This window comes from Falco cherrug, chromosome 3 (genome assembly GCF_023634085.1).
Source record: "Falco cherrug isolate bFalChe1 chromosome 3, bFalChe1.pri, whole genome shotgun sequence".
Taxonomy (NCBI): domain Eukaryota; kingdom Metazoa; phylum Chordata; class Aves; order Falconiformes; family Falconidae; genus Falco; species Falco cherrug.
Window position 1 is genome coordinate 105,768,916 of NC_073699.1, and position 26,565 is coordinate 105,795,480.

The 26,565-nt window shown below is 39.2% G+C and overlaps 1 protein-coding gene across 10 annotated transcripts in view; it reads left to right on the forward strand.

Moving 5' to 3' along the window:
• The window catches only part of C3H1orf159 (chromosome 3 C1orf159 homolog), a 28,948-nt gene extending 3,001 nt beyond the window's left edge, over positions 1-25,947 (forward strand). The window contains exons 2-13 of one of the 10 annotated variants that reach the window (XM_055704106.1): positions 1,349-1,405; positions 2,931-3,597; positions 8,248-8,364; positions 12,589-12,744; positions 12,893-12,983; positions 14,505-14,580; positions 16,520-16,624; positions 17,499-17,564; positions 18,885-19,019; positions 21,084-21,109; positions 21,447-21,477; positions 23,197-25,947. In XM_055704106.1, coding sequence (XP_055560081.1) covers positions 12,912-12,983; positions 14,505-14,580; positions 16,520-16,624; positions 17,499-17,564; positions 18,885-19,019; positions 21,084-21,109; positions 21,447-21,477; positions 23,197-23,294 — 609 coding nt within the window. In that variant the 5' untranslated portion in view covers positions 1,349-1,405; positions 2,931-3,597; positions 8,248-8,364; positions 12,589-12,744; positions 12,893-12,911 and the 3' untranslated portion in view covers positions 23,295-25,947. The other 9 variants (XM_055704112.1, XM_055704109.1, XM_055704110.1 and 6 more) reach the window with 9 other exon arrangements.
• The last annotated feature ends 618 nt before the right edge of the window (positions 25,948-26,565 follow it).

Consider the following 26,565-nt stretch of genomic DNA (forward strand, 5'->3'; position numbering starts at 1 on the left):
GAAGCCTAAAAGGTTTTTAATTTGCATGCCACAACTCTGTTGTCAACCTGCAACTGTTGCCTAATGACAAAACACCTGATGCAAATGAGTAGTTCACTTAGAAATGCCAAATTTAAATATACATGGGCTCCAAAGCAGTAGGATAGATCTAGAATTGAGGAGGTTGCTAGTGCTCATATATGTGCAAAATAGCAACAGATTAAAGGGGGGGAAAAAATAAACCACACAAAACAGCAAGCCATAATAATGACAGCCCCTTGCAGAATAAACTTGCTGTGCCTGTGGTTCCTAATCTGTGGTTTGCAGACATCTGAGAATATGTAGGTTACTTTTAAGGGATTTATATATCGGTATTTAGCTAAGAAAAACAAAGGCATTTCCTCCTGTACAGGAATTTTTCATAAAGGACTCTACACCTCTGTTAAAAATTAAAAAAAAAAATTAAAAAATATAAAATCAGAAAAGGTTGAAGAACACTGTACAAAACAAGTTTTCAAGCTTCTGTTCTTTAATTGTATACTACAATTAGTAGTATAATGTTACAGGCAAAGCCATTTGGCTATCTGATAAGCGTTACGCTTACAATAACTCCTAGCTTTCCACTGGTGTCGGTAAAACCACAAGCACAGCAGTAGATTACCAGTGAGAGTGTAGCAATACATTTTTTACAGTAAACACAGTTACAGAGCATCGGTTTCCATACTTTGATCAGAAAGAAGGTTTACCATCAGTGGGGACAATATTGTATGCTCCTGACCTTCATGGTTTGAAGTTTTGTTTTGGTTTTGGGTTTGTTGTTTGTTGAACAGGAACAACTTCAGTTTCGATGCAATATTCTTATTAATACTTCAGATTTTCTTGAACTGCTTTTTGTTCTTACTTGCTTTTATCTTCAGTTCTTTCTAGCTGTATTTCTCAGGATAAAACTTGAAATTCAGCTGGTATATATTAAACACAGACTCACAAAATATTTTAAATGGAATGGTACTTCTATGTTTGCACTGTGAAATTAACAGGCAGGAAGGTAATACAGGGTGGTTCTAGCTTGGGGGAAAAAAAAGAACTTGAATTCTTCTGTCATAAATTATAGGAACCTTGGACATAAGAATAATTTCTTGTTGGTTTTGAATGCCTTTTGCTCATTATCAGACTACATGTAGCCCGTAACTTGCTTATCTTATACCCTGCGTAACCTGGACAGCTATTATGCCCATCTGTTGTTTTGTTTTCAACTCTGGGAACATCTCCTGTATGCACCATGTCTGTGACTGCTTTTCATTTGTCTTCTACTCTTAAACATTCAGGATTTACCATAAAAAGCAGTTGTGATTTCATTTTTCGTTTCTAGGGCACTGCTTTAAGGGAAAAGGCTGTTTAAAAGAAACTTCTAAATAAAATATAGCTGGTAAGTCGAGTGATGTGCGTGTTCATCGTGGTAGTATTAAAAATTGCAGCTTAATAATAATAATAGTAGAGCAAGTTACCTTGACGGTGCTATGTTAGTCTCAAATTGTCTGTGAAAACTGGTCTGGAATTGCCCCCTTCCCCAAAAAAGTGAGCAAATGAAAGAAGTAAAGAGTGTATTGGGAGCAGGAAATCTCAAGTAAAGGGCTTCTGCTTGACAGGAGCATCATACATGGCAGTAGATAGACCCGTATGCTTTAGCTCAAACAGCTAACATTTGAAATATCTTTTGGCTTGGCTGAAAGGTGTTTATCAAAGTAGTCTTTAATTCCCATAAATCAAACAATGAGAAATCAGGGAATCCTCTTCATATTTCTCAGTTGACAGTTACGTAAGCTCAAAATTACGATTGTTAAACTGCCCCAGTCTATGTGATCACACTGTAAGGTAGTTCTGCTGAATGGTTGCTCTGTGTGTCAGGAATATTTCAAGGTATTTCCCCAGTTAACAGAAATATTGCCAGTGGATTAGTAGACCATAAAATTATGCCAATGCTAGCAGTCATTCTCTTGACAAGGCAACTAATGTTTTGACTAATCTGTTATGTAGGATGTAGGTCATATCTGCTCAAGAGCAATAACTTTCTGCTTGGCTGCCTCGCTGTGTGTCAGCCAGGTACTCTTCCAGGAAAAGTACAGGATGAGCAAGTGTATTTGTGAAAGGGAGTATCATATACCATCTGGTATGTGGTGTTTGAGCCCTATTACAAATAACTTTATATGCTTCTTAAAAAAAAAAAAAAAGCTTTCAAGCTTTTCCTTAATATTAATGCAAATCTACCAACAGACTTTTATCATTTAAAGCTGATTTGAAAGAGAAAAGTCTTAAGCCTTCCTAATCCTGCTTTGATCAAAAGCAGACCTTTGAAACTGTCAATATGAAATCAGCAGCGCTTGCTCAGTGACAAGAAATCCTGGATATTTGAGGTGATGCAATTTGGGGACACTGTCAGGGCAAGCAGCCCAACAGGTAGAGTTTCAGAGTAGAAGATTAAAGATCACAACTAATTTGGGGCAGGTTGAATGCGAGCAAGTACATGTAAGAACTGATGCTTTAATTTACTAGAAGTATAGTAGGTCAGATCTGGGAAAACTTGTCAGCATTTGGTACAGATGGTGTTATGCTCCACATAAGTCAATATTCTAAGCTTTTTCCTTAAGGATGTGGTATTCACTGGAAAATGTCATTGGTCAAAGAGATAAGGAATAAAGCAGGCTCAGAGGCATCCAGCTTTCTACCCCATTCCCCAAATCTATCAAAGCGTCCTTTCAGACAGCGGTATCAGAAAGCAGTTGGTCATTGTCTGTGCTGTGGATGAAAGGAATCAGGCTACCTGCTAGCGTGCCTTTAGCAACTTTACAGAACATCTTTCCTAACAGCAGCTGTTGCATAGAACAGAAATCTCTCTGAAGAAAATCACCGCCTGAATAACTGTGTACTGTATTTTTTTTTTTGTTTTGTTTCAGAGCTGCTATGTAACATGCAAAGTGAGAGTGGTTTTGCTTTGTCTCTTAGGGGAAATCTTGGTAACTGCCTCAACCAATTGTTAAAAGCCACAAATCAGGAAGTCAAAATGATAGAACACTTCAGTGACAGTTGCACGCAGAAAGAGACAACTCAGGAAGCCGAGTACAGAAATCTAACTAATATAATTGCTGCAAAAGCAAGGCTAGACTTAAACATGCAGGATGCTGAGGTACCTCCTAAACACAGCAGAAGCAGTGTGGTTTCCTCCCAGCTATATCAGTTTCTGGAGATGCCTACGTATTACACAGATATACTGGAAATACCCTACAGAGAAAATGGATAATATGATCTAAGAGAGTGGGGTTTTTTGTTTCTCACAGCCTGACAACAGAGTTGATAATTAGATCTCTCCCTTAAGTAACATGCAATCATAGTTGTTTTGTTTATTTTGAAGCAATTTGTAATTTTCTGTCTACTAAAATAATGTTAAGTTTGACACCTTTTCTGCCAGGCACTCAAAACATATGCAACAGTTAAAACCGCTGCAAAGTTAAGTCTGCCAACATCACTTTGAAGAGATGTCTGGACATGTTGTGTGAGCGAACCTTAATAAACAGAGCTGAATGGAAAAACTCAACATGGAATTATTTTAAAAGCACTATTGAGGTATAGTAGACACATTTTGAAAAGATTTTATTAATCATGTATCTGATTGTAGTGAATTGTCATAGTAGCTTGTATTTTTCCACACAATGGAACTTTCCATAATCTCCCACTTTCCCCCCACCCTCAGACTGGAAAGGTCATAGCAAAAAGCTATTTGAACCGTACGGCCCATTGATTTACTCACTCTTTTGTTCTGGTAAAATATGTGGTTCATGAGCAGTAACCTAGTTTTGAAGGGCTGTACTTTAGTTTTAGTACTGCAGTGGCAATAACTATGGGACCAGCCAGAAAGACAGATATTTAGTGTATTCATTTGTTTTGCCAGCATCTACAATTCTTTTCCAGCAATTTTATTTTACAGCAGTGCCCTGAATTATGAGGGGGAAAAAAAACCAAAACCACCTCAAAAAACCAAAACCTCCAAAAAACCTGGTTATATCCGCCCATGTGGCAGAACTTTTTTCTGCCTTATAAATTAAGATGGATGTTGACCCTAAATTCAAAACTCACCATTTCTACCTTTCCTTCCTCCACCCATAAACTTGAAAGTAGCATATCTTTTCCTGCACAGACATGTTTAGAGAAAGAAATATACTGAGTTTTATAGTGTAACTGGTTATGGAAAAATGTAATAAGTTTAGGTGTCAACTACTAAACTATTTATAGGATTTAAATCACAGCCTCTTACATGCACTGTATCTGTTAGGCAAGAAAAATTCCAATCACACTGTCACACTACGTATTCAGCCAAGTGTCCTATTTTGTGAAATGCCAATAGAAAGCTGGGGTGGGAATGGATCACAAAAAACTTAAAAAGCTGCAGAACAAATTTCAAGTGACACATTTACAAAGTAATGCCAACTACAATACACAGCTAAGAAAAGAAGGCAAGAAATGTTTTTCCTGGCTATGAAGTCATTGAAAAGTTGTATAGCTAGTGAACAGAATAAAAGGCAGAAGGCTTAATCTTTGAAGAGGTAAGGATGAATTTGATACTGAGATGAAGTAGTGCTTTTAAGTCAAAATACTTTGTCATAGCATAATTTTGTGTGTATGTTTGCATCCAGTAAACTTACTGAATCCAAAGGTATGTGAGAATTGTTTAAAATGTTCTGCTAATGGATGAATTGTGCATCTCAAGGTTCTCTAGCCGTAATTGAAACATGCAGTTTCAGCACTTTTGCTACTCTGTATATTTATCAGAAGCTGCATTTGCTGTATGATTGCCTGCTAGACACAGAGCACAAAGCAAACAAGTCTGTCCACCCACTTTCATCTCTAGCAAAGTGTGCTGAATTCTAGCATACCCACACTTTGTGGGAGAAACTCTAAGACTGCTGTATCAAAAGTTCATTGAAGGCTTTTTCCTGCCGACTTCTTCAGTCTTGAGAATAAGTAGTGCACTTAAGTCTTTCTTTGAGATTCTAGGGTCTGCTCTGAAACATTGCACCTACTTTGGGGTAAAAAAAAATCACAATACATTGCAGTTCTAAGGTATCCAGATTAGGGAATTTGTAGAGAGCTGTGTTTAGTTTTCTTCTGCACAGTTATATAAATATTCAGTTATTACACTCAAGTAGTTATTTTCTTCGTTACTGGAAAAATATTTTTGTATGTGGTCCAAGAGAGAGCAACTTTCAAAGAATTTAAATATGTCAAAATATTTTCTTTTTTTAAAAAAGCATTCTATAGAGTTTATACCTTTCCCCAAATGATGTTTGACATTGTCGTAATCGTCGTATTTTAAACTTGTGGCAAAATGTACTGCCATCTCAAACTTGGCGGAGATTTTATTTCTCCTCTTCAAGAGCTATGTAACTCCTGTCGCACCGAAGGTGTAGATTTCAGATCAGAAGTGCAGCTTTTATCGTGGCTCCCATTTCAAGTCCTAGTTTTGCTAAGAGATCCTGCCCTTTCTGCCACATTTCAGCAGTGGCTGTTAACCTGCTGCTACCGGGGTGCGGGGTGTGCAGCCCCGTGGCGGTGTCACCAGTTGGACACGAGCATTGAGCTGCATTTCTCAAGGCTTCATTTCTGTCTCTGGAAGCCTGCTGCTTGTCAGGAGGCCCCTGTCAGGTGGTACCAAAGGGACTGTGTAAGAAGTAAAGGCCTGGGGGGATTTCAGACGCGCCATAGCCTCCTTGTGTCCCCTATCCTGATGCCTCTTTAATGAAATATTTAATCCTTTTGTTACTGAAATCTCGGAATGAAGAACTTATCGACACCAATGTGATGTAGATAAGCAGACGCTTCTTTATTGATGGCCGGGTGCGTGAGTGAGTCCTCTCACGATCAACGCACACCAAGTTTCAAAATCATACACCATATATAGACCTTATTCATGCATATTCATTAAGTATTCATGCATAATCATAGTATTTCCCAAAAATCATTAACATACTCTCCTCCCATAGCTGATTCTGCGCAGTAAAGGTTAGAAAGGTCCAGAAATGGGTCTGGGGTACGATTTGGGTAAGTGGTATATGAGTCGGTGGTCGCGATCTCCACCTGCCGAATTACCTTTTACTGAAGTTCACGGTTTCTTGGCAGGTAACTACAAGTTGTTCCAGTCAACTCTCCCCAGTTCCCACTAATTCTATATTCTGACATTTCAATACACTTACTACATACGGAAGACTAGTCAACTACAAAGAAATCCTCTCCCCAGTTTACCTGTAAATACTGTATCTAATTATCTTCAATCATCTTGAATCTTAAGTCTATTATCAAAGTTCTAATCATTCCTACTAGGTGGTTCTGACCTATTCTTTTGGCCTTGCTACAGGGCTGTACAGAGGATTTCATAGCAGCTTTTGCTGTGCAACTACAAGTTGCATTAAAATATATTTCTTATTCCAAATGATTTTATAAAATCAAATAAAGTCAATTAATTCTAACTTATCAGCAGATCTGTAACACTTTGATCGTGATACCACCCACTTGGCGGAAGACTCGAGGGACGGGTGAAAAGGCCTTAGCCCCCTGCCTGACTGCCTGCGCTTCGCCGTCCCTCCTGGGGCGTCTCCGTCGCCCAGCAACGCCTAAAATGGCGGCGGCCGCGCTAGGCACGCTGGGAGTGGCAGTGCCGGCCCCCGCCCGCCCTCGGCCTGGCTGCGGGCGCGGGACTCCCTTTCCCAGGCGGCACCGCGCGGGGGAGAGGCGCCGAGGGCGGGCGGGGGGAGGGGGGTTACCTGCGGGGAGGCGGGCACAGGTAGGGCGCTGCGCGAGGCCTGCTGGGAATTGTAGTTCTGAGCGAACGGCCCCGCTCGGAGAACCTGCGCGTCGGCCAGCAGCGGGAACTACAGCTCCCAGGGCGCCGTGGGAAGGAGCGGGCAGGGCGCCGCCTGAGGGCGGGGGGTACGAAAGGGAACCTGCCGCCGGTGCTGCCGGAGGTTGCTTCCTCAGGTAAGGAGGCGGTGGAGGCTGGTGGTCAGGCAGGCCCGGGCGGCGGCGGCGGCGTGCAGGGAGGCGGGAGGGAAGGAGGGCAGCGAGTCCCCGGGCGGGTGGCGAGCCTCCGGGCGTTGCCCCATTGTTCGGGGCGTGGGAGGCGCCGCCGGGCAGGTGAGGCGAGGCGGGGAGGGCGGTGCGGCCGCAGGCGGTAGCGGGCCCCGCCAGTGCCGCCGGGAGGGCAGCGCTGTGCTGGCCGCGGCCCAGGGCCTCCCTCCGCTCCGGTGTCCTGGCGGGCTGGGGCCGGCCCCCGGCGGCGGCGTCCTGGGGGTGGGCAGCGCCGGTTGGAAGGACTTTAGCGAGCGGTGCGGCGGGGTGGGCGCATCCCCGGGGTGAAAGCCTCCCCCGGGCTCGCGGTGGGCCGGGCGGCGGGCGAGGGGGCGGCGGCGGCCGTGGCCGTGTAGGGAGAAGCGGGGGAGAGTCGCCCCGCGCTCTTCTGTGCCCGGGTTTGCTGAAGGCTCCTGCCTTCCTGAGACGGTTTGCGTTGGAGTGTGGTATTTTCGAGAGGCGTTTGGAAACCAATCGTCTCGTTCCCATGGCCCAGTAAAACTTTGGATACTTTTTTCCTAGTTAACTCGGTTTACTACCCTTTTTTTGGCAATGTGAGACTTTTTAGGGTTGTGGGTGTTCCATGGCTTTTTGTTGTTCGTTGGGTTTTTCTTTTCCTGGGGAAACTTTGAGCAAATACGTACCCCTGTACGCACATTTTTGTTGCACTGTTTGGTGAAACCCCCAGACCCTAAACAGGCCATGCATATGTTCAGGTTCCGAAGCATCTTTCCCTGTAGTGTAGGCTACACTACTGGCAACCAAATCACACTAGTATTCATTTCTGCTCACAGTTTTTCAAGGCTGCAACGGCTGTTGCAACAGCAGAATGTGTTACTGCCAAGTTTTTGTTGACTGAGCGACAGTAAATTCAGTTAGTGTGAATTAGTGTGTGCTCTAGGCACATTCCAGGTATGTAACTGCTTTTAAAGCAAAGCCTAGCTTAAAGTAGATACCTTAATTGTCTTGAGCAGAAGGTGTGTTTTTTTAATTGTTGGTTGCTGGCCTATTACATAATCATTTTGATGTAAGGGTGGGGATCGCAGTTCTCTTCATGGGTGTATGTTAAGAAAGCTGGAAAAACAAGTCCTCCTTCAGCCTTGTTTATACAAGATTGTCCTAAGCACAACCCATATCTGCTCTTCTACCATGCAGGTTTATTGTGAAACAGTTGCAGTGTTAATGAGAAATCAGCAGTAAACCGCATACCACAAGCGTTCTGTGTGAGCTGAGGAAGATGCAGTGTTCTAGTGCATACCTCTGAAGGAGCTGGTAAGTGAGAGTTCAGGCCTTTACAAATCTGTCGTTTGTGAGACTACATTTTGACTTTTCTGGTATCACTGTTTTATCATGACTGATTTGAGGTCACATAAAAATTAAAAAGCCTTTGGTAGCAGAATGAGTGTGGTATAGTTTCAGACTCTGATCTGCCAAGTGGATTATAAAACTACCTGAAATTTAGGCAATGTTTCTTTTTACTGTCATCTTTTTCCATGTACCTGAAAAAATTACCTTGCTCAAACAATGCTCCAGAATACTTCAGGCAAGAAAGATACTGAAAATGTGGACATAATGATGAATTAAAGAATGCTTGCTTCCAGGAGTGGGAGGCAAGTCTTCTAGTGCTTAGTGTTCATGAATTGTTTGCATTCTTTTTTAAAAGCAACAAGAGGAAGAATTCCCTTAGTGAATCTTGATGTGTTTATCTTACATGTATTGTGGCACTTGAGATCCAAGTTGACAGTGATTTGAGATTTGTTTCAAATGTAGAACTCTGGTGTGAAATACTTGTTTTAATTAAAATGTCTGTGTTCTCAGAACTCTTCTGGCATCTCAGGCATAATACTTTTTACTCTAGGCTCCAGTTTGTGCATGACATTATCTTTTTTCCATAATCCAAAGAGAAAATGCTGCCAAACATGAGACTCATTCTGTAGGCTTGTAAATTGTTTTGCTGTGGGTGTCCAGTCCTGATCAAATTCACGTACTTAATTTAAAAAAACCTTCAGCTACCTCATTCAGAGAGGCATGGTTAGTATTTGTGTATACTGAATGTCCTAGAGGCTGTAGGACTCTTTTCCTTTCTAAAGTTAAAATTATGGTGTAAAATATTGTTTGTGTTGGCAATAGAATGGTTGATTGACTTGTGGCTGCAAAGCAGTACAATGAGTTGTGTTACTTCTGTGGTTTTGTATGGGGAGGCCAATTAACAGTACAAATCCCTACTTGATGTTGCTGTCTTGGATGTTATGCACTTGAGTTGTTTTCTGATTTACTAGTCACAAGCTCTTTCCAACCTTGTTGAGGTGTGGCACAACCAGACTCTAGGAAACACTATCTATAATATATCTATATCTCTATAATAAATTGTATCTATTTTTCATATTACTGCATAGAAAGATTATAGATGCTTAAGTCTGATGTCTTTTGTGGGCATTACCCTAAAAAAAGATACCTAGTGTTACATTCATGACTTGAATTTCTGCATTATTCAGACAGAAGTTATTTATATATTATGCTAATAAGCATCAAATTTTTACTGGCTGATAAGAGAATCCAGTAGGATGTGAAGAAGTGGTTTTGGGACCTGGAGTAAAATGTAAATTGAGTAAACATAAAATAAATCCCATTTGTTTGGAAGCTTTAAAGCAGCTTGTTCATCTCTTGCTTTCCTTTTACTGTAGTTAAAACCGGTTCAAACAAAAACCAACCAAATGACAGCAAATACATATACATATATATATATAAAAGGCTTAGGTATTGTCTCTCTCTCAGAGAAATAAAAAATATTGGCTGATGATTTGAGAGCAAATAGATCTGGTGTCCTGTTTCTGTTGGAACAGCTGCAGGGCAGATGTTCTAGTTTGTTACAATCACTAGTGGCTGTGAACAAGTATCTGCCCATAAATGCAACAGTATTGTTGATTAGTATCTTGATTTATTTCAGGACTGGAAATACAACTGTTGTGACATTGCTTGGAGGGGGGAATTACAGATCTAATATTATAACAACCCTTTAGGGAAAAACAGAAGGCAGTACACTGAAGGCAGGGGGTGGGTGAGTGTATTTCCTGCTAAATTATTCCGTTCTCCTTTAATGCAACAACAACCAATACTGAATTTATGCTGTATAGCACAAAGAGGAAGATCTGGCACTTAAAGTGGCTAGTTTCACAAATGTTTTCTTGTTTAATATGACTTGTTCCTGAAAATAAGTATTTTTCTAGCTAACGAGAATATACTTGTTTAAGCAAATTCTTTCTTCATCTGCCTTTTTTTCGTATTTACAGCTATTATAATAATCGGGTATTGACAAAAATCTGTACGTAGCATCCAAATCAATGAAGAATTTATCAGCAACTGTCTTTACCAACTCTGGTTTCCCCAGAGGAAAACTTTCTCAGCCAAGAAGCAATATCTCATTTCTGAAGACAGATCGTAGAAAGCTTATAGATATTAAGGACAACTCTGCATATGTATTTGTTTAAAATGCATCCATCCATTTGCACATCGTGAGGATTGGTTTAACATTAAACTCTGCTGGACTGCCTTGAAAAATCCTAGATTTGTGATACTCAATTTTTACTGCAATAGAAAGGTATAAAAAGAAAAAAATATTGGTTTTACAAGGTTAAACATGCATATTAAAGTTACACCAAATGTGATCTAAACCAAAATTATTCATAGCATTTATATAAGTTCTTTTATACTGTCATACACAAGTGGAAAGCTCTGTCAACCTACACAGGTGCAACACCTACATCAGCAAGGGTTTCTTGAGTCCTAAGTAGATTCTATCCTGCTCAGATGTGCTCAAGAAGAAACTTGCTATCAAAGCCCTAAGCTAGGTGCTCTTGCCTTCTGGGGGTATGTACTGCACTCTAGAAAGTTTGTCTCCTTTTATCTTCTGAGATGACTTCACCTTTCTGTTAAAACAGGTGTTTGCATTTGAGGTACCTTGTCACCTCAGGTGTTGTTGACAAATAACATTAAAGCTTTTTGGTCAGCAATTTATAAGCTCAGCTGTAGATCAGAAATGTATCTTTCCATCTTTGTGTAGAATTCCCAAAGCTAAATTTTCCCTGCTGCTTTTGGCAGTGCCATCACTTTCCAGCTGTTCTGTGAACTGCCATAATACATCTTAATTTTTGCTCCAGGGTGTGGTGTCGGTACGATTTCTGAAGCTAACTAGCACCGAGTATCTCATTCTGGAGGACCTCTGTGTGTACAAAGGCTCATCGCTGCTGACATTCCTTGGTTCCTATAATCTACATTGCCAGCAGCAAGGCTGATCAGGCAGTGGCTCATCCTTTGTCAGCTGGCATTGCACACGTTGTGCACTTACTGACTGTCTGCTTTTCATTTTAGTATAGGTGTCTTTTTATTTATATGTATGTAAATGTGAACTGATGAAATGATGGGTGCTGCAGCTTGACAATGACAGACTTGACATCCATTGTTATGCTTAAATTGGAATGTATTACCACAGTGCAAGCTTTTCCTGCTCTGCCCCAGTCCTCACTAACTGCGGAAATTAGTTGTAGCAGTAAGATGAGTTTGGTTTTCAGGATTTTCAGTCCTTGATCTGGGACTTCAGCTGACAGCAGGGGATAATAGCAAGTTTTCCCACCAAGCTGAACTAATCTTATTTTGAAGTTGAGGCAACAGACTATGTGTAAATGATTTAAAAACCTGAACGGAAATTAATCACAGGAACTGCTCAATGATTTTGTTCTTCAGAAAAACAACTTGCCAAGGGTCATGATACATATTTTGCAGTAATTGAAAACTCATCCACGGGATTTTTATTTAACAAAAATAGTAATGAATTTCAGTTTGTGAAATGAGTCACTAAGGAGTTTTCTCCTACAGTTGAACGCTTTCTGTCAGATGCTTTCCTCTTACTATGCTCTGGTTAGAGGGCCTTGCCTGCCCCAATGTTTTATTTATAGTATGAAAGACTCTGTTTTCCTAAAGCTACCAGGCTGCACATACAATAGTTTTGAGAGCTGGATGTGGCTTCCAACATTATATTGACTGGAAAATAGGCAGATATTATAATATTGACATAGGGAATATCTGAAAAATGCAGATCAAGCATGACATAGTGCCTTTTAGTTTATCCAAACAATTTAATGTAAGAAATGTGGGCTTGCTTTAGGTTACGTGTGGAGCTGCATGGCAAAGGTGGAGGGGAAGAGAAAAAGGCTTGTAGCAGACTGTCAACAATATTCTGTTCCACGTTGACAAGGTCTGTTCTTGGGCAATTGAGAAATACTACTTATTAACAGACAGACTTCATTAATGTTTCATGACTGTGCTGTCATGGGAGAAATTAATTGCAGTATTGCCTTTTCGAAGTGGCATGTGTTCTCTGTCCCGATACAAATCCATTGGAGTTCAATGCTGCAGCCAGAGGAGCCTGTAGCTGTGGGGAGGCTTATCAGTGGTGGTGCCAGGCTGTAACTGTTCTATTGCAATCACATTGATTTTTAGATCCTGGGTGTGGAATAGTCTCTGCATGGCCCAGTTCGGAGCAAACTGATAAGGCTCCTTGTTTCTTAGCAACCACAGTCTGCCATAGCCAGAAACCTGCCCCTCTGCAGCTGGAGGGAAAATTCTGATTGTCTCAAATTTGTATCTTGAAGCAAGGTAAGTCATTCCTCCCTAGCATATTTGATTTAAAGGCCTTTGCATTCAAATAAAAGGAATGTGTTGGCAAAAGTTCCTTGACAAAGGGAAAGTATAACTTCTCTGTCATTAATAAGACATTCTAATTTCTTTCCCTGTTCTTATTTAGATCTGCATCTTTCCTGGGCATGGAGGTGCCATATGTCCTTCTCTTAACTAGACTCATAGCAGAAGTTGTGAGCAAATCTACTGAAAGTTCGGTAGGTACTTCATCATGTTTTTTGTCATGCTAGGTGCTATGAAAACAGAAGAATCGGATTATTTTCCTCTCACATTGCAGTTTATGGAAGGCTTTCTAATTCAACAGGAAAGACCTATACTGCTAGCAGTCATTAACTGAAACTTTTACAGTGAGTCAATTTGCTATGATAGCTGATTGCCTATTAAAGCATTGAATTCTTCCTAGTCGTGTGCTTGTAGGCTAGCAGGGATGCAACTGATAATGCCTCACACCATGTAGAAAAAGCACCTTGATGATAAAAAAACACTTTTCAAGTTGCTTGGCAGTTTAACTACAAGCCATCTGAAATATGGATACCCAAATGTTAACTTCTCAAATGACTGAGAAGCTCTGAAGCAAACACTGCTTGCAGTCGTAGAAGAATGTCAGACTAAAATTCTGCTTGCAGGAGAGTTTGGCCAACAAAACTTTCTAAGAAACTGGTCTTAAGCATGCTATCTATAGATCTAGTTCTTTACTGTAGTCTGCCTCCTCATGATGCACTAACAGTGTGAAGTCACCCTACTAATTTCAGTTTTGACAGTCCCAACCATTTCTTCTGATAGCTTTGAGCTTTCCCACCCCTGGATTTGATGGGGTTTGCTGATAAGCAGAATACTGGCTGTTATGTGTTAGGTATATTTAAGTTCCTTCGATGGCTGAATATAGATCAGGTCTTGTTACTTTTGACCAAGAATCCTTCATCCCTTTTTAAGACTGTTTTCACTTGCTGTGTTTTTTAGGGTAATGTACCTGCAAAACTGTAAAAGGTGTGGGAAATCTGTGGCTTATTTTTCTTGTACGGATCCAGAGAGTGGATATATGCCCAGGTCTATATGGGATTTTACTAATATCTATCAAAAGAACCACAGGGTTTTCAACAACCATTTCTCTCTAAGCTTATGTCACAGCTTGTTGTAATTTGTAAATAATTTTGAAACTGGCTTTATATAAACAAAAAATAAAAATAAACTATGTGCCTTCTGGATATGTGAGGTTATTCTTCTATATTAAATGTTGAAGGAAAAAGCTTTTGTAGTTCTGCTGGATTGCTCTGCCCAATATAGATGTTATCACTTGCAATATGGGCATTTAGTGAAAACTGGTTTTTTCCAGTTATTTTGCCAATAGTATTTCTAAGGAAACCTGTCAGGGCATTTGTGTCATGCTGTGGGAAGGATAACTCGCCCTCTGAATTACACTTCCTAAATTCTTCAGTGAAGGACATTTCTAAAGCAGTTTTTTGAGGCTTTGTCTCATGTCAACAGCCAAGTGTGCGTTTGTTCTCAAAGTGTTCATTTGGGTGGCTGCTGCCAGGTCAAAATCAGCTTGATAGTGCATTGAGCTTGTTCTTTCCTTGTAAGGTTGCTTAATGCAAAAAGAAAAAGTTGCAGCACGTTTTAAGTGCAGTTACTGCTTATTCCTCTATGTTCTCTATAGATTTTTGTTGTTGAAGCATTTTAGTAAACTTACCTGTATGAAATGTAATTACTTTTCTTAGGTTTCAGAAACAGAATGCTGTGTAGATATGTTGGATTCAAACAGTTCCTGTCCAGTAACCAACCAGTGCAGTCCAGGTATAGTGTGTCATTGCTTAATAAAATTCCAGATTGTTTTTGACAGTTAACACCAAAATACAGCACCTGATTAATTGACGAGTGAAAAAAAATTATTAGTGCATCTACCTATAGAAGTCTTTCTTCCTCTGTATAAAGAAGGTAATGTTTCTTATGATGTGAAATGTTGGTTTTGCATGTTAAGGAGAATAGACAGCTAGTAGTAAGGTTATTCTTTATCTTTTATTTAGTGTGAAGTTGGATTATGTAAGAGCTATTGTAAATGCTTAAAAGCCCATACAATGAGCATTAAAAAAAAGCAAAAATGCTGTAATGTGTATCTAAGGGAACTTTAAGAATAATTTCAATATTGTCTTGTTAGCACAGAATGCCTCATTCTTCCTTGTGCCATATATGTAGAGTTGTTTTCTTCTAAATTGAGTTAAAAACTTGTGTCACTCTCCCAGCAGTAGCAAAAGGGTACTTCTTTTTTTTAATGCCGTTTTATTTAAAATCTGAGAGTAAAGGCGGGAAAATGTCTTCAGAGCCCATAGTAACAGGAGAGTTCATGACTTTTTAAAAATTGGGGTCCACTTCTGGGTTCAGTCACTTCTTTGTGCTGGTTGTTAAAGCATTTTAAGCATATCTATTTTTACTGGTTTGTTAGCTTCTCTTAACTGTTGCCTCATTTATTGCATTCATTTCTGCTTCTAAATGATCTTAGATACGGTATAAACAATTGTCTCTAAGTTATGGGATTGTGTTCTTTTAAATCTTATTGTAAATTGATAATCTACCTATCTTTGGTGTCCGATGAGTGCTTTGATGCTTCCTTCCTATTACTGTAGAAAGTCTTTGCCCTTACATCGAGTCTGTTTGGTTTTAGATTAGATGTCAGAAGTAATTTATTACTGTGGGCATCAAACATACTGCTTCTCTCTTAAGGAAAACATAGCAGCAGAGCTGTTTTAAAATCAGCACCTTACTAATGGTTTGCTTTATGGGATAATTGATACCAGTTCAGTGCAGGGCTCTATAGAACTGGATTTTAGCCAGCCCAGTATTTTTTCTGTTAAGTGTAGACTGTAATATGATCTAATAGGAATCTTCATGTCTCAAGTCAAACCACCACAGCTTTATTGTATAAAATGAAGTTGTTACTGAAGATGTGCCCTAAAATATTTTTTTCTTAACAAAGACATAGCAGCATGTGCATTTAAACATAAATTGAGATTTGAACATCAAAGACATAGGCCAAGATTAAAGTTTAATCAGTTTCCAGCTTGCATGGTAGGGTGACTGATATAAAACACTCGCCATCTGTCACAGTATAGTTTAAACAGGCTTGGGTTCTTCTTAAAGTGAAACAAATAGTACAATACTTGACAGGACTGAGGCACAGGAAAAAGACTGTATTATGGCAGTATTCATATTTTTAGCTTGCTGCACTTCAAGTGATTGAATATAGAGATGCCAGCATCTTTTTTCATCCAAGTATACTCTTTCTGGTTCTTAGCATCTTTGTCCCTGCCTACTTCTGTTTTCAGTGCTATATATTAAAATGGCATTACATTTTGTTTCAATGGTGTATGACCTCTGAAAATAAACATAAAGTTCTCCTGCTTTTCTAGTATTGTTTGGAATAGTTACAGGTGGTTACGCTTCCTGTTTTTCTCAAAACTAAAACATGTGAAGCAGTGAATGGAGCTGTGCTGAAATTGCCCTCTGGGAGTCCTTTGCTTGTAACTCCTTTTTGGCCCTCAAAAAGGTTATATCTTTTCTGGAGTAAACACTTTGAAATGAAACCTTTTAACTTGTGTAATATAATAGGAAGCAGGTGATGCTTGTAACCAGTAGACCAAAGGGAGGGAATTTCTGTTACCCCTGCCTCTTTTTGAAGACTAGGAAATATCTCCAGTGTCGCTTTTGTTGTTTTCAAACTTCAGTACATCTTATGCAGGTTGTTACAGGCGATGGAATGAAGATGGTAGTAGCAGCTGCATTAAATGCAAAAATGAAACCCTTCCTGTTTCGTCTGCTTCCAATCTAACTGAATGCAGAAATAGTGAGTCATTTACCATTCCTTTATTTTGATGGGTGTTTTTTGGCACTGAGATCTCTTCATGCATGCATGGTGCAGTAAAGACTGTTCAAGAAGGCATCAAATATTGTAGATTCCCCCCCACCTCCAGTAAAACTTCAACTTTTTCCAAAGTCCTGATGTAACTTTGAGCTTTTGAACATGCAACAAAACTTAAGGAAAATTTGCAGAAACTTTGCAGAGTGCTGTGGAACTATTCCAGTACCTAATCTGCAAAGACAAATGCAACATTAACAGCCACCCCACCCCACCCCCACCCCCGAAAAAAAATCATTCTGCCCAGTGTAATTTTTTAAAATAAAGTCCTAAACATCAAAATGATTAAACTTACAAGGTGGGACCTGTATCAAATATACATTGAATACTGAATTTTGTGGCTGCTTTAATTTCTGCTGTGAGAAAAAGGTATTTGCTGTGGGCATTTGCTAGGGACTTCTCCAGAGCACAAAATAGCTCAGACTGTACTTGAGTTCTTTGAAAAATCTATATTAAGAAGGCTAGATTAATTTTGTATGTGTTCTTTGTTTGGAAGGTGAGAACCGTTCAATTCCTTCCTAAATATTTTTAATGAAAGAGATAAGAAACTTTATCTAAGTTTCTGGGAAATGCACTAGCGAATGATTTTTTTTTTGGACAAATTGTGATGATGCTTGTCTGCTTCCTTTTTTTTTTTGAAATTCTCAGAAGTGATGTAAAGAATGGATTTTTCATGGGAGATATCGGGATTCTTATACAACGTCAAACAATTACTGAGAAGTGTAATAGCTTTTTACCAAGATTTTCAATAAATCTGTAGGTTTTGTCGGATTTTACTTTAAAAAATTCTTTTTGATTACAGCTGGTATCAGAGGAATGAATTTCCAAATGAATATAAGCACCGTAACTCCTTTCATACAGAACATAGGTGAGTAAATGGAAATAGTTACTGAGTGCAGGCTTTGTGATTGTTCACTGCATACCAGCCACTTCATGTCATGGCATTTGAAACAAGTTGTAAAATAATGTTTTTCTGTACCATATGTTTAATTCTAAATGCAGTAGCCATTTCTACTTTTTCTTGCTTCTTGTCAAAAAGAGTCTTTTATAAGTCTCAGAGTTGAATTTTGAGGTAACACTATTTTACTAAATGGTTCTTTCATCTTGTCTTAGTGATCTTCAAGTGATCTTCTGGTACGGGTTGAGCTGGTGATTTATGAAACCCCATAACTTGAGTCTTGAACCTCATGCTGCAAGAGCTTTCATTTTAGTAGTGAGGCAATATGTTACACGTTGGTTACATCTTGGTTAGCCTTTCTGTAGGTTGATTTTTATCACTGCTGGCCAGTCATTTCTGCTTAGTCTCCTAACAATACTTGTTCGACACTGGTAAGAATAATACAAATTGAGAATATTTAGATGGCAGCATTGCACACTTTAGGAAGAGATAGGATACCGCATGAAGTGATTTAGTGTTACAGGGTGAGTGCTTACCATCAGCACTCTTAAAAAGGAATGCTAAACAGCCATGTCAAACTTGGGTGCTGCTGAGCCCTTTCTAACATTTGCCATGTGTGTATACTTGAAGTATCTGGTGCTCTTCAGAGTGTGGACTTCTCAAACAGAGCTTATCAGATAGATCTGTTGTCTTAGTTTGTCTGCAAGATCATAAACGACTTTTGTTTCTTAAAATACTTCCTCTTTGGGATCATAATTCCAAATAAATAAAATAGCAGAATAAATTTACAGGGCATTTTCTGAGGGAAAGCAGAATCGAGGGGAGGGAGGGCACCGTTTGCTAACGTCTGCCTCCCTGAGATGGTTTCCATATCAGTCACTTGTGGAAAACATAATACTGGGTGTACTGTACCACTGGTATGTCGTCTTTAGGAGACTTTAAGGAATAAAAGAATGTTAACGCTGAGTGCCTCCCAGCACTGGTTTTGAAAGTTATGTAAAAGAAACAGAATGATGGATGAAAAAATTGTGACTGTCTTCAGGAAAGTAGAGACTAAGGCTTTCCTGACATTTGTCAGGTGGGGTTGGGGGAGTTGCTCATTTAATGAAATGAGTATTGAAAGATACATTTGCAAATGTTTCAGTGAGGTCTACATGTATATTTAAAAAAAATCACTGGGGTTTTTTTTCCTTTGTTTTACCCTTCTGTTAGAAGAAATTTCTAGTCAATAATAGTCTTTTCCCTCCCCTCTCTTTTTTTTCCCCTTTTTTTTTTTTATTTCCTGTACAGGGGGCCCAGAAGTGGCAGCCTCTCTCATCTTAGGGACTTTTTTCATCAGTTTATTCCTGATTCTGTCTGTTGCTTCTTTCTTCTACCTCAAACGTGCCAATAAACTTCCTAATGTTTTCTACAGAAGAAACAAAGGTAAAATACCTCTAATTGTCTATTTAATCTCTGAAGTTTTGGCCCTTGCTCTGTTTCTTAATTTAAAACCTTTTAAATTTCTTCATGTCTGTTCCAACTTAATGTAGCTCCTGCTATGTCTTTTGATCATCCAAAGCAATGCAAAGTAATGACAAATTTTCTCCTGCTAGGAGTATCATGTTTTCATGGCAATGCAGAGTATGTGTGTGGTCAGTCTAAGTGTGCTTAGGTGGGTGCATATCACACAGTATCTCTCACTAACCCAGCTATTGCTTTTTGTAGCTTTCAAAGATTTACCAGACTACAATGCTTGATATTAGATGTCACTGAATATTAGATAGCTGATTTCAAAAAGGAGGAAGAAAAAAGTCAGGCGGTGCTTTTGCACAGAGGGCATTTTTATAGAACTTAATAACACTTGTTGATTTCAGTACACAAAATGCCAGACATTTCTAAAGCTTTACAAATAGCAGTTGTTTATTCTTTGTTTCAAGAGAAGGGAACTATAATACTAAAGGGCAGTCTACTTACCTCAGTTATATCAGCAGCAGGAGAAAGGGAATGGAATTTGAGGTTCCTCATTATTGCAGTACTCATTCATGTGTTTGCCCTTTAAATGCAGGATTTATGTGGGCTTGGAAGAGTTAACTGCCTTTTTTTTAAAAAAAAGAAAAGCTGAGGTGTTCACTTATAATGAAATCTTTTCTTTATTTCTGCCATTCATGTTACTGAGAAATGAAGCCATGTAACTGAAATGCAGTGATCTGACTTTATGCCAAAGTGATTCCAGAAAAGCTAGGGAGAGAATACCTGGGATGTGCTTAGCCTTAGCGCACCAAGACTTTACGTAGCTGGCTTTTTCAGATGCTTCAGTTTCTGTGAAGTTGTTCTGTGTGTCTAGGTGAAGTCTCCATTTCACCCAGTGTTTTGCATGAAGCTGAGGCTCATCTATGGCTCTGTCTCACCCCTTCTGTGCAGTCCCTTTGAATGATTCCCATGACAACCTCCATCACAACATTTGCTGTGTTAGAGCTCCTTCTGTTGAAAGCAAGCTGGTTACTGGTTGGGTCTGCTGAACAAATAGACCTTTTATTTTCATTCATGTCTTACAGGACCAAGCTCAAGTTAGACTACCACAATAGAAATAAGCTTAAAAAGAAAAAGGAGTGGGTGGAGCACTACAAATCCATTGTTTGGCTAAGAATGTTGTATCTAGTCAGTAGTAACTTGATGGAACATCACATTTCCAGTCTCTGGGGTATAATTTCATGTGAAAGTATACAACAGTAGCTGCCTGAAGTCTAAAATGATCAGTGCCACAGGAACTGTTTGTTTCCTAATCACAACTGCCATATTGAAACCTCTAGGTTGCTTTTGCACGTGTCTTTAAGTAGATTTAGTTAGTACAAGATTCTCCTTCAGTTTCTAAGTGGGTCAAGACCTGTTGTCCTATGACATTTCTAAGGTGGCAGAGCACCAGGCCTCTGTTGAGGCTTCAGTGATACTGGCCTGACTTCCCCATTTTGTACTGGTAGCTCACTCTGGTCCAGCAGGCTGAAGTGTTGATGTCCCCCCTTTGAAGGAGAAGCATTAGAAAAAAATATCTGGCTTTTTATCATGTTAGCTTTCATTCTGTCTGGATGATGATTATCATGTGGCCAATAAAGGCAGCAACTTCTTGTATAAAACGGTTGCATCTTTCACTGCTCAATTGTTATATGTTTGTACTGCCTTTTTCTGGTAGTTGGCTCAAAGTGCCATTTTTCCTATTGAAACCTCTTCATGTTAGAGAGATACTGCTGTGGCTACCTTCTTTGAAAGCAAAATAAGTCGTTCTTGGAGACCTTTGCAACCATTTATCTCTAATCTTGAAAAGAGTCCTACAGACAATGTATTCTACTAATGGGATTTCTGAATGTTCTGATCTATTTTGGTAGTCTTTGTGACAAAGATCTATTTTTTAACAATAGAACTATTCTGTTGCATGCATGTGTTTTTAGAAAACTAGCAGTTCTACCCTTCTAGATAAATGATGGTTAGTCTCTCTCTTTCTCTCTCTTTTAGCATCTGTTCTCCAGCCTAGTGAAACAGTAAGTAAATTCTGTCCTTCCAATAGGAACAAGCAACCATAAAACAAAGTAAGCAATAACTCAAAAGTTTTACCAGTTCATTAGGGAGCTACTTAGTCTGATGTATGAGAGGCTGAAATAATAAAAAAAAAAGATGTTTTGGGTTTTTCTGTCCAAACTGGAAAAAAAGGTGAAAGATGAATATCTGACCGTATGGATTCTAGTTACTTTCTCCAGGAAAGACTATGTACACAGTAAATATCATCGGATCCCTAGAATAATGTTCCTGTGTTTTTTAATGAAAGACTGTGAGGACAAAAGGTGCTTTTTTTGACATGATCATTCTTCTGTTATGCAGGCATCCATGATACCTCCCCCAGCTTCTTCAGGTGAGGAACTGTTCTCTGGGGCATGCTGCTATAAATATTTTACCTGTTGGCTTCCCTTTTATGCAGCTCATTATTGAAAAGCAGGCAATGACTATCTCAAAGTGGATATGCAAAGAACACACAGAAAGTCAAAACAATCACCTGTAAAGCCTGGTATAAACTGTGGAATCTGTTGAGGGGACAGAAATTCAGTGAAATCTGTCTAGTAGACCTTTTTGATAGGATTTATTGTTTTAATTAATGTAGGCATACAGTATTGATGGAGTACTTTATGTTAAAATAGATCTTTGACAGCTCCTAAAATGGATCTCTGACTTCCCTGCCCTAACAGACAGAGCCTTACAACTAGATGCAGTATTTTTTCATAAGTGCTCAAAAATAAATTATTCAGCCTGGGATCTATTTTCAGGACTGGAATCTTCTTGATGATGCCATGTTGACTCATTTTCAGGCTTGCTGATTTGAAGATTATTAGCTTCTTCAAACAAATAACACAGACTGTTTGCAATATACAGTTGTGTGTGTATGTGAGGTGTGGAGTTTTTGTAGGTTGTCTCTTTAATTCATGTGAAACTCTAGCAGAAATTTATTTCTTGGGGAAGATTTCAACTAATTGGCATGTCTCAGTTTTCCTCCCCAGTTTTTCGTAATTTCTACATATAAGTATTACTGAGAAGTTTGCGCTCTAGTCCACTGTTTCAGACCAGATCTGGGTAATCTAAGAGCAAAAACTTTTTTGGTGGGCCTCTAAATTTGTGCTACTTCTAGGAAATAGTACGTGCTGCTCTTATTAATGAGCCAGTGGGAGCCTGATAAAGCATGAAATATCTAAATGTGACTCTCCCAAAATACGTATTTAAAAGGGCATTGGATTGCACTTAATCAAATCGAGGCATTCTTTTAAGTGTCTCTGACCATGTAACAAAGTTCAAAAAGAAGTAGGTAGGGAAGGTTATGTTTTGCAAATGACAGAAAATTTTACATACATGAAATTTAATTTAGAGTGGCTAGGAAACTGGATTTATTTGGCCAGGGTAATACAGTAAAATATCTTGTCTCTATGCTTGATCTGTGTACTTTCAAGACAATGACAGAACCTGGTGACTCAAAAGTGAGACAGACCACATCTTGTAAAAAAACTTGAGAAATAATGGCCACCTAAGCTCAGCAAATTTTCTGGTCTCACTTCTTATGCATGCATAGGCCTTTTTAATCAAGATGCTATAATTAAAATTTGATTTTTATTAATGCAGTCTTTAACTTTTAAACATTTTGTAGATGTGTTCCAAAATTGGTCTGGGTCTGGCTGTTAAACTGACAGCCAGTGCTGCTTGTGAAAAGTCATAGTTTCCTTACCTTAATTCATACTTCTGTTTAAAAAGAAAGTACAAGTTGAGGGGGCTTTTGTTAGGGCTTAAAAAGTGCTATAAATGCTCACAAATAACGGAAATGCCAGTTTGTAATGAGCACCTTTACTTAGTAGGCCATTAGAAGCTTGTTTAAAAAAGTTTATTTGTGGATTTTTGCTATATCAGCTCATTGTAGGGGTTTTTGTGGTTTGTTTTGGGTTTTTGGTTGGTTGGTTTTGTGGGTTTTTTTAAGGTCCAGAATGACTTTGGTCAGTCAGGAATTATTGGATGGCATGTGGTATTATGAATTAATGATAAAGGCATGTCTATACAGCAGGTGCTAATGATGTTTCTGTGCCCACCATTTCAGTTCGGAAGCCACGATATGTCAGACGAGAACGGTCACTAGTGACGTCTGCATCTGCTGCTATGATCTCTTCTTCCGAAACCAGGGTCAGCAATGTTTAGCCTTCATTCTTGACTGAGGAATTTATAAGTGTACACAGTGTCGAAGAAACTTTTTCTGAATCCACTGAAGTGCCAGGAAAACATCGCAAGCAGCTGACCTAAATGGAAGCCAAATTACCGTATCAAAGGGTTTGTGCCAAGTGTTAACAGAGAAGTGAACTAATGCAAAGATACTGATGGCAGGCTACATCCAGTTTGGTGAACTGCTTTGGTGATCTTGAAATGCACTATTCCAGCTCTGTGGTTTCATTTGTCTCCTACAGATGCTGTGTTTTAAGTCTTTAAAGAATCTGCCTTTCTTTGGTACACTTTTAGTTTTGGCAAGTTCTTCCTGTGTTGTGATGTGTTCTGTGTCCCCAGAGCTGAATGTCTCAGTGCTGCAGGCCAACACAAAATACTGCGATTACTCAAGGATGTGGACTTGTTTGAAGGACCCACTTGTAAATGCTAACACTAAGTGCCACTGCTTTAATGTTGTAGGACAGTATAACGATACTTAACACGCAGTATCCTTTTGAAGCAAAAAACGATGCCTCCTGAAGCATCCTCTTCAGCCTATGACATAGCTGACCCTGGGTTTTAACTGTGAATGTAGACCCACTATCCAGATACTGTTGTTCTTGGTGCTTTTGAAGGCCATGGTCGGTATGGGTCCAATCCCGAGGGTGGGAATTTGTTGGGAAGCTTTTCCAATTGGCTTCAACTCTGTCCTTGGATAAAGAGCCATTTGCTATGGCTTTGTAACTGATAGGCTGCTATGTCTGTCCTGCAAAGGCTGTCTCTGATAGCTTCCTTCCTTTAACACAGTAGTTAAAGGGAAACCAAAATTCCTGCAGGGTAGCTGTGCATCCATTAAACATCTCGGTGAGTACTGAGACAAACTGGAGAGGTCAAGTGAATTTCTGCCAATGCAATAAGGGGTTTCTTTGGTCAAGCCCTTTGTTAACGTGCCTGACATCTGCAGGCCAGCACCTTATGACAGAGCTCAACAAGTATTTCCTTGTTGAAAGTGCCAGCCTAAATACCCCTGCTCTCAGATGCTTGTTCTGGCCCATCTTATGCCAGCTGTGTGGCTGAGTAGTCACTTGATCAGGAAATTAAAGTAGCTGTAAAATAACTTCTTGGCTAGGTTATCCTTCCCTAATTTATTTCCTGGTATGGTTGACTCTGTTGCCATGTGAACACATATATTGGCATCATGGACACAGTGGTATGGGCATAAGAGTGGGTGACTGGGAAATAAGTGAAAAACCTGAGGTTGCTAAATTGGTTGAAGTGTCACTGTCACCGTATGTGAAATTATAACTATGCAGCTTGTGCGTTCCCACCTACCTGTGTTGCTGTTGCCTGTTTTGGTTTAGCTGGCACTCCATTATGGGTCTGTGCTCCTAAAATAAATTACTTGGAAGCTCTTCATCAGCATCCATTGGCATGAACATAAACTGGAACAGTCAGTTCTCTTTTTCAGGAAAATGTGAACATAACTGTCTTGAGTTGACATGACATCCATATGGAGAGTCCAAACCTTGTGACCCAGATTCCCTTTCTCTGTGGTTAAAAGCTTATTCAAAGCAAAAAGATGAGATCTGGAATGGGAGGAGATATATTTATCTGTTGAATAGACCTGTTTCTATGTAAGTTTCAGTGCAGTTGTATTTTGTAGCTCCCCTTGACAAGGTAATGCGATCTCTTGTAGCATCCAAACAAGTTAGGGCAAAGATTGGGGGTAAAGAACAAACCATGGAGAGACTCCTGTGCCAAAAAAAAAAAAAGGCAAGCCTGAATTGCAGTATGGAGAAATTTAAGATTGTCTATCACAATGATAAATTAGTTTTTGTCCAATAGAAGAGAAGGTTAAGACAGCAGACAAAGCCATTTTGAGACCCTTCAGCTTTCAACATAAAATGTGCTTTATAATTCAGATGTTCCAAGTTCAGTAGGTGGCAGTTTTGTTTCTGTCATTTTTGATGTCTTGTTATCTTTGTGCTGCTGCGATTTTCCACAGGTAGAAATTATGTCTGGAGATCATAGGTTTTTCCTGAACTTAGTTGCTGAATATTTTCCTAACTGCGAAGGAAAAGGAGTAACTATGCAAATAATGCCAAGAAACTGCAACTTTGAAAGCAGGGAGTTTCTGCTTGCAAACCTGTTGATGATAGTGCATTCTTGTATATTGCTTAGTTGCTAATATATTCTTTCTATACATAAATTATTGAAGGATCATTCACGTCATTGTACTGTCTGAACCCTATCTCATCCTGTCTTGTAACTTAGCTTAATGTCAAGCATCTAATGCTTTAACTTCTCTGCAGTCAAGTTTTTCTCGATGATAACATCTCTTCCCTTTCCCATACTCTTTCCCCCAGCCCAGCAAACTCTTTTAAATGCAGCAAATATTTTTACTTTTTGTGTGTGTGTGTTTCAGGAACTGTTCAGCTTTTGTTGTTGCTGTCTGACACAGTGGACTCCTGGTCTAAACAGTTTCTCATTTGTTTGCACTGTCAAATTAAATATATAATGTGGTGTTTTGGTTTCCATCCCCCTTTAAAATAATAATACATACCTATATATATTTTAAAAAATTTGCTTTAATGAACCCTGATATTTAATGTATTTGTATATTTTTAAATTGTGCCAAAATAAACATTTGAGCTTTTTTAATGACTGTGGAGGTCATTCATGTGTTTCCTCTTCAAGTACAGAAAGAAGGTAGGAAAATTAACACCCAAAGTAGATCATTCTTCCAGCTCATATGGCATATTGCCTCCACAAGAACTGAAGGTGATTTTTTTTCTAAAAAAAAAAAAAGGGCTGCTGAATGATCTACAGTAGGATAGCCAGGCTCTTCTTCTGTAGACTGTATCTTCACCATATGGCAAAAGCCACCCATAATGGTTTTGCCTGTAGTGGCATGGAAGTAACTCTTTGGCAGAGAATGTAGCTTTATAAGCAAATGACACCGTTTTTATATTGGCATATGTTGGCTTAAATTCAAAGGAGATAGCAGGAGTTGCAAGAAAACTAAAAAAAGGATGTTGTTAAGCAGTGCCAAATGTACCAGAAGCTGAGATAATCAGGATGATTTCTTATCAGCTGAAGTGAAGGATTTTGGTCTTGGGTTTGAGGGAGAGTTTGGATATCTGATCTCTGATTAAGTTTAAAAAGTGTGTTCTTTCCCTTCTCTTCCTGGGAATTTGGTACTTTTGTTACAAACGTATCTTGTGTTTGTAACTCCATTTGCCAAAACAATCCATAATACCCAGAGGTGAGC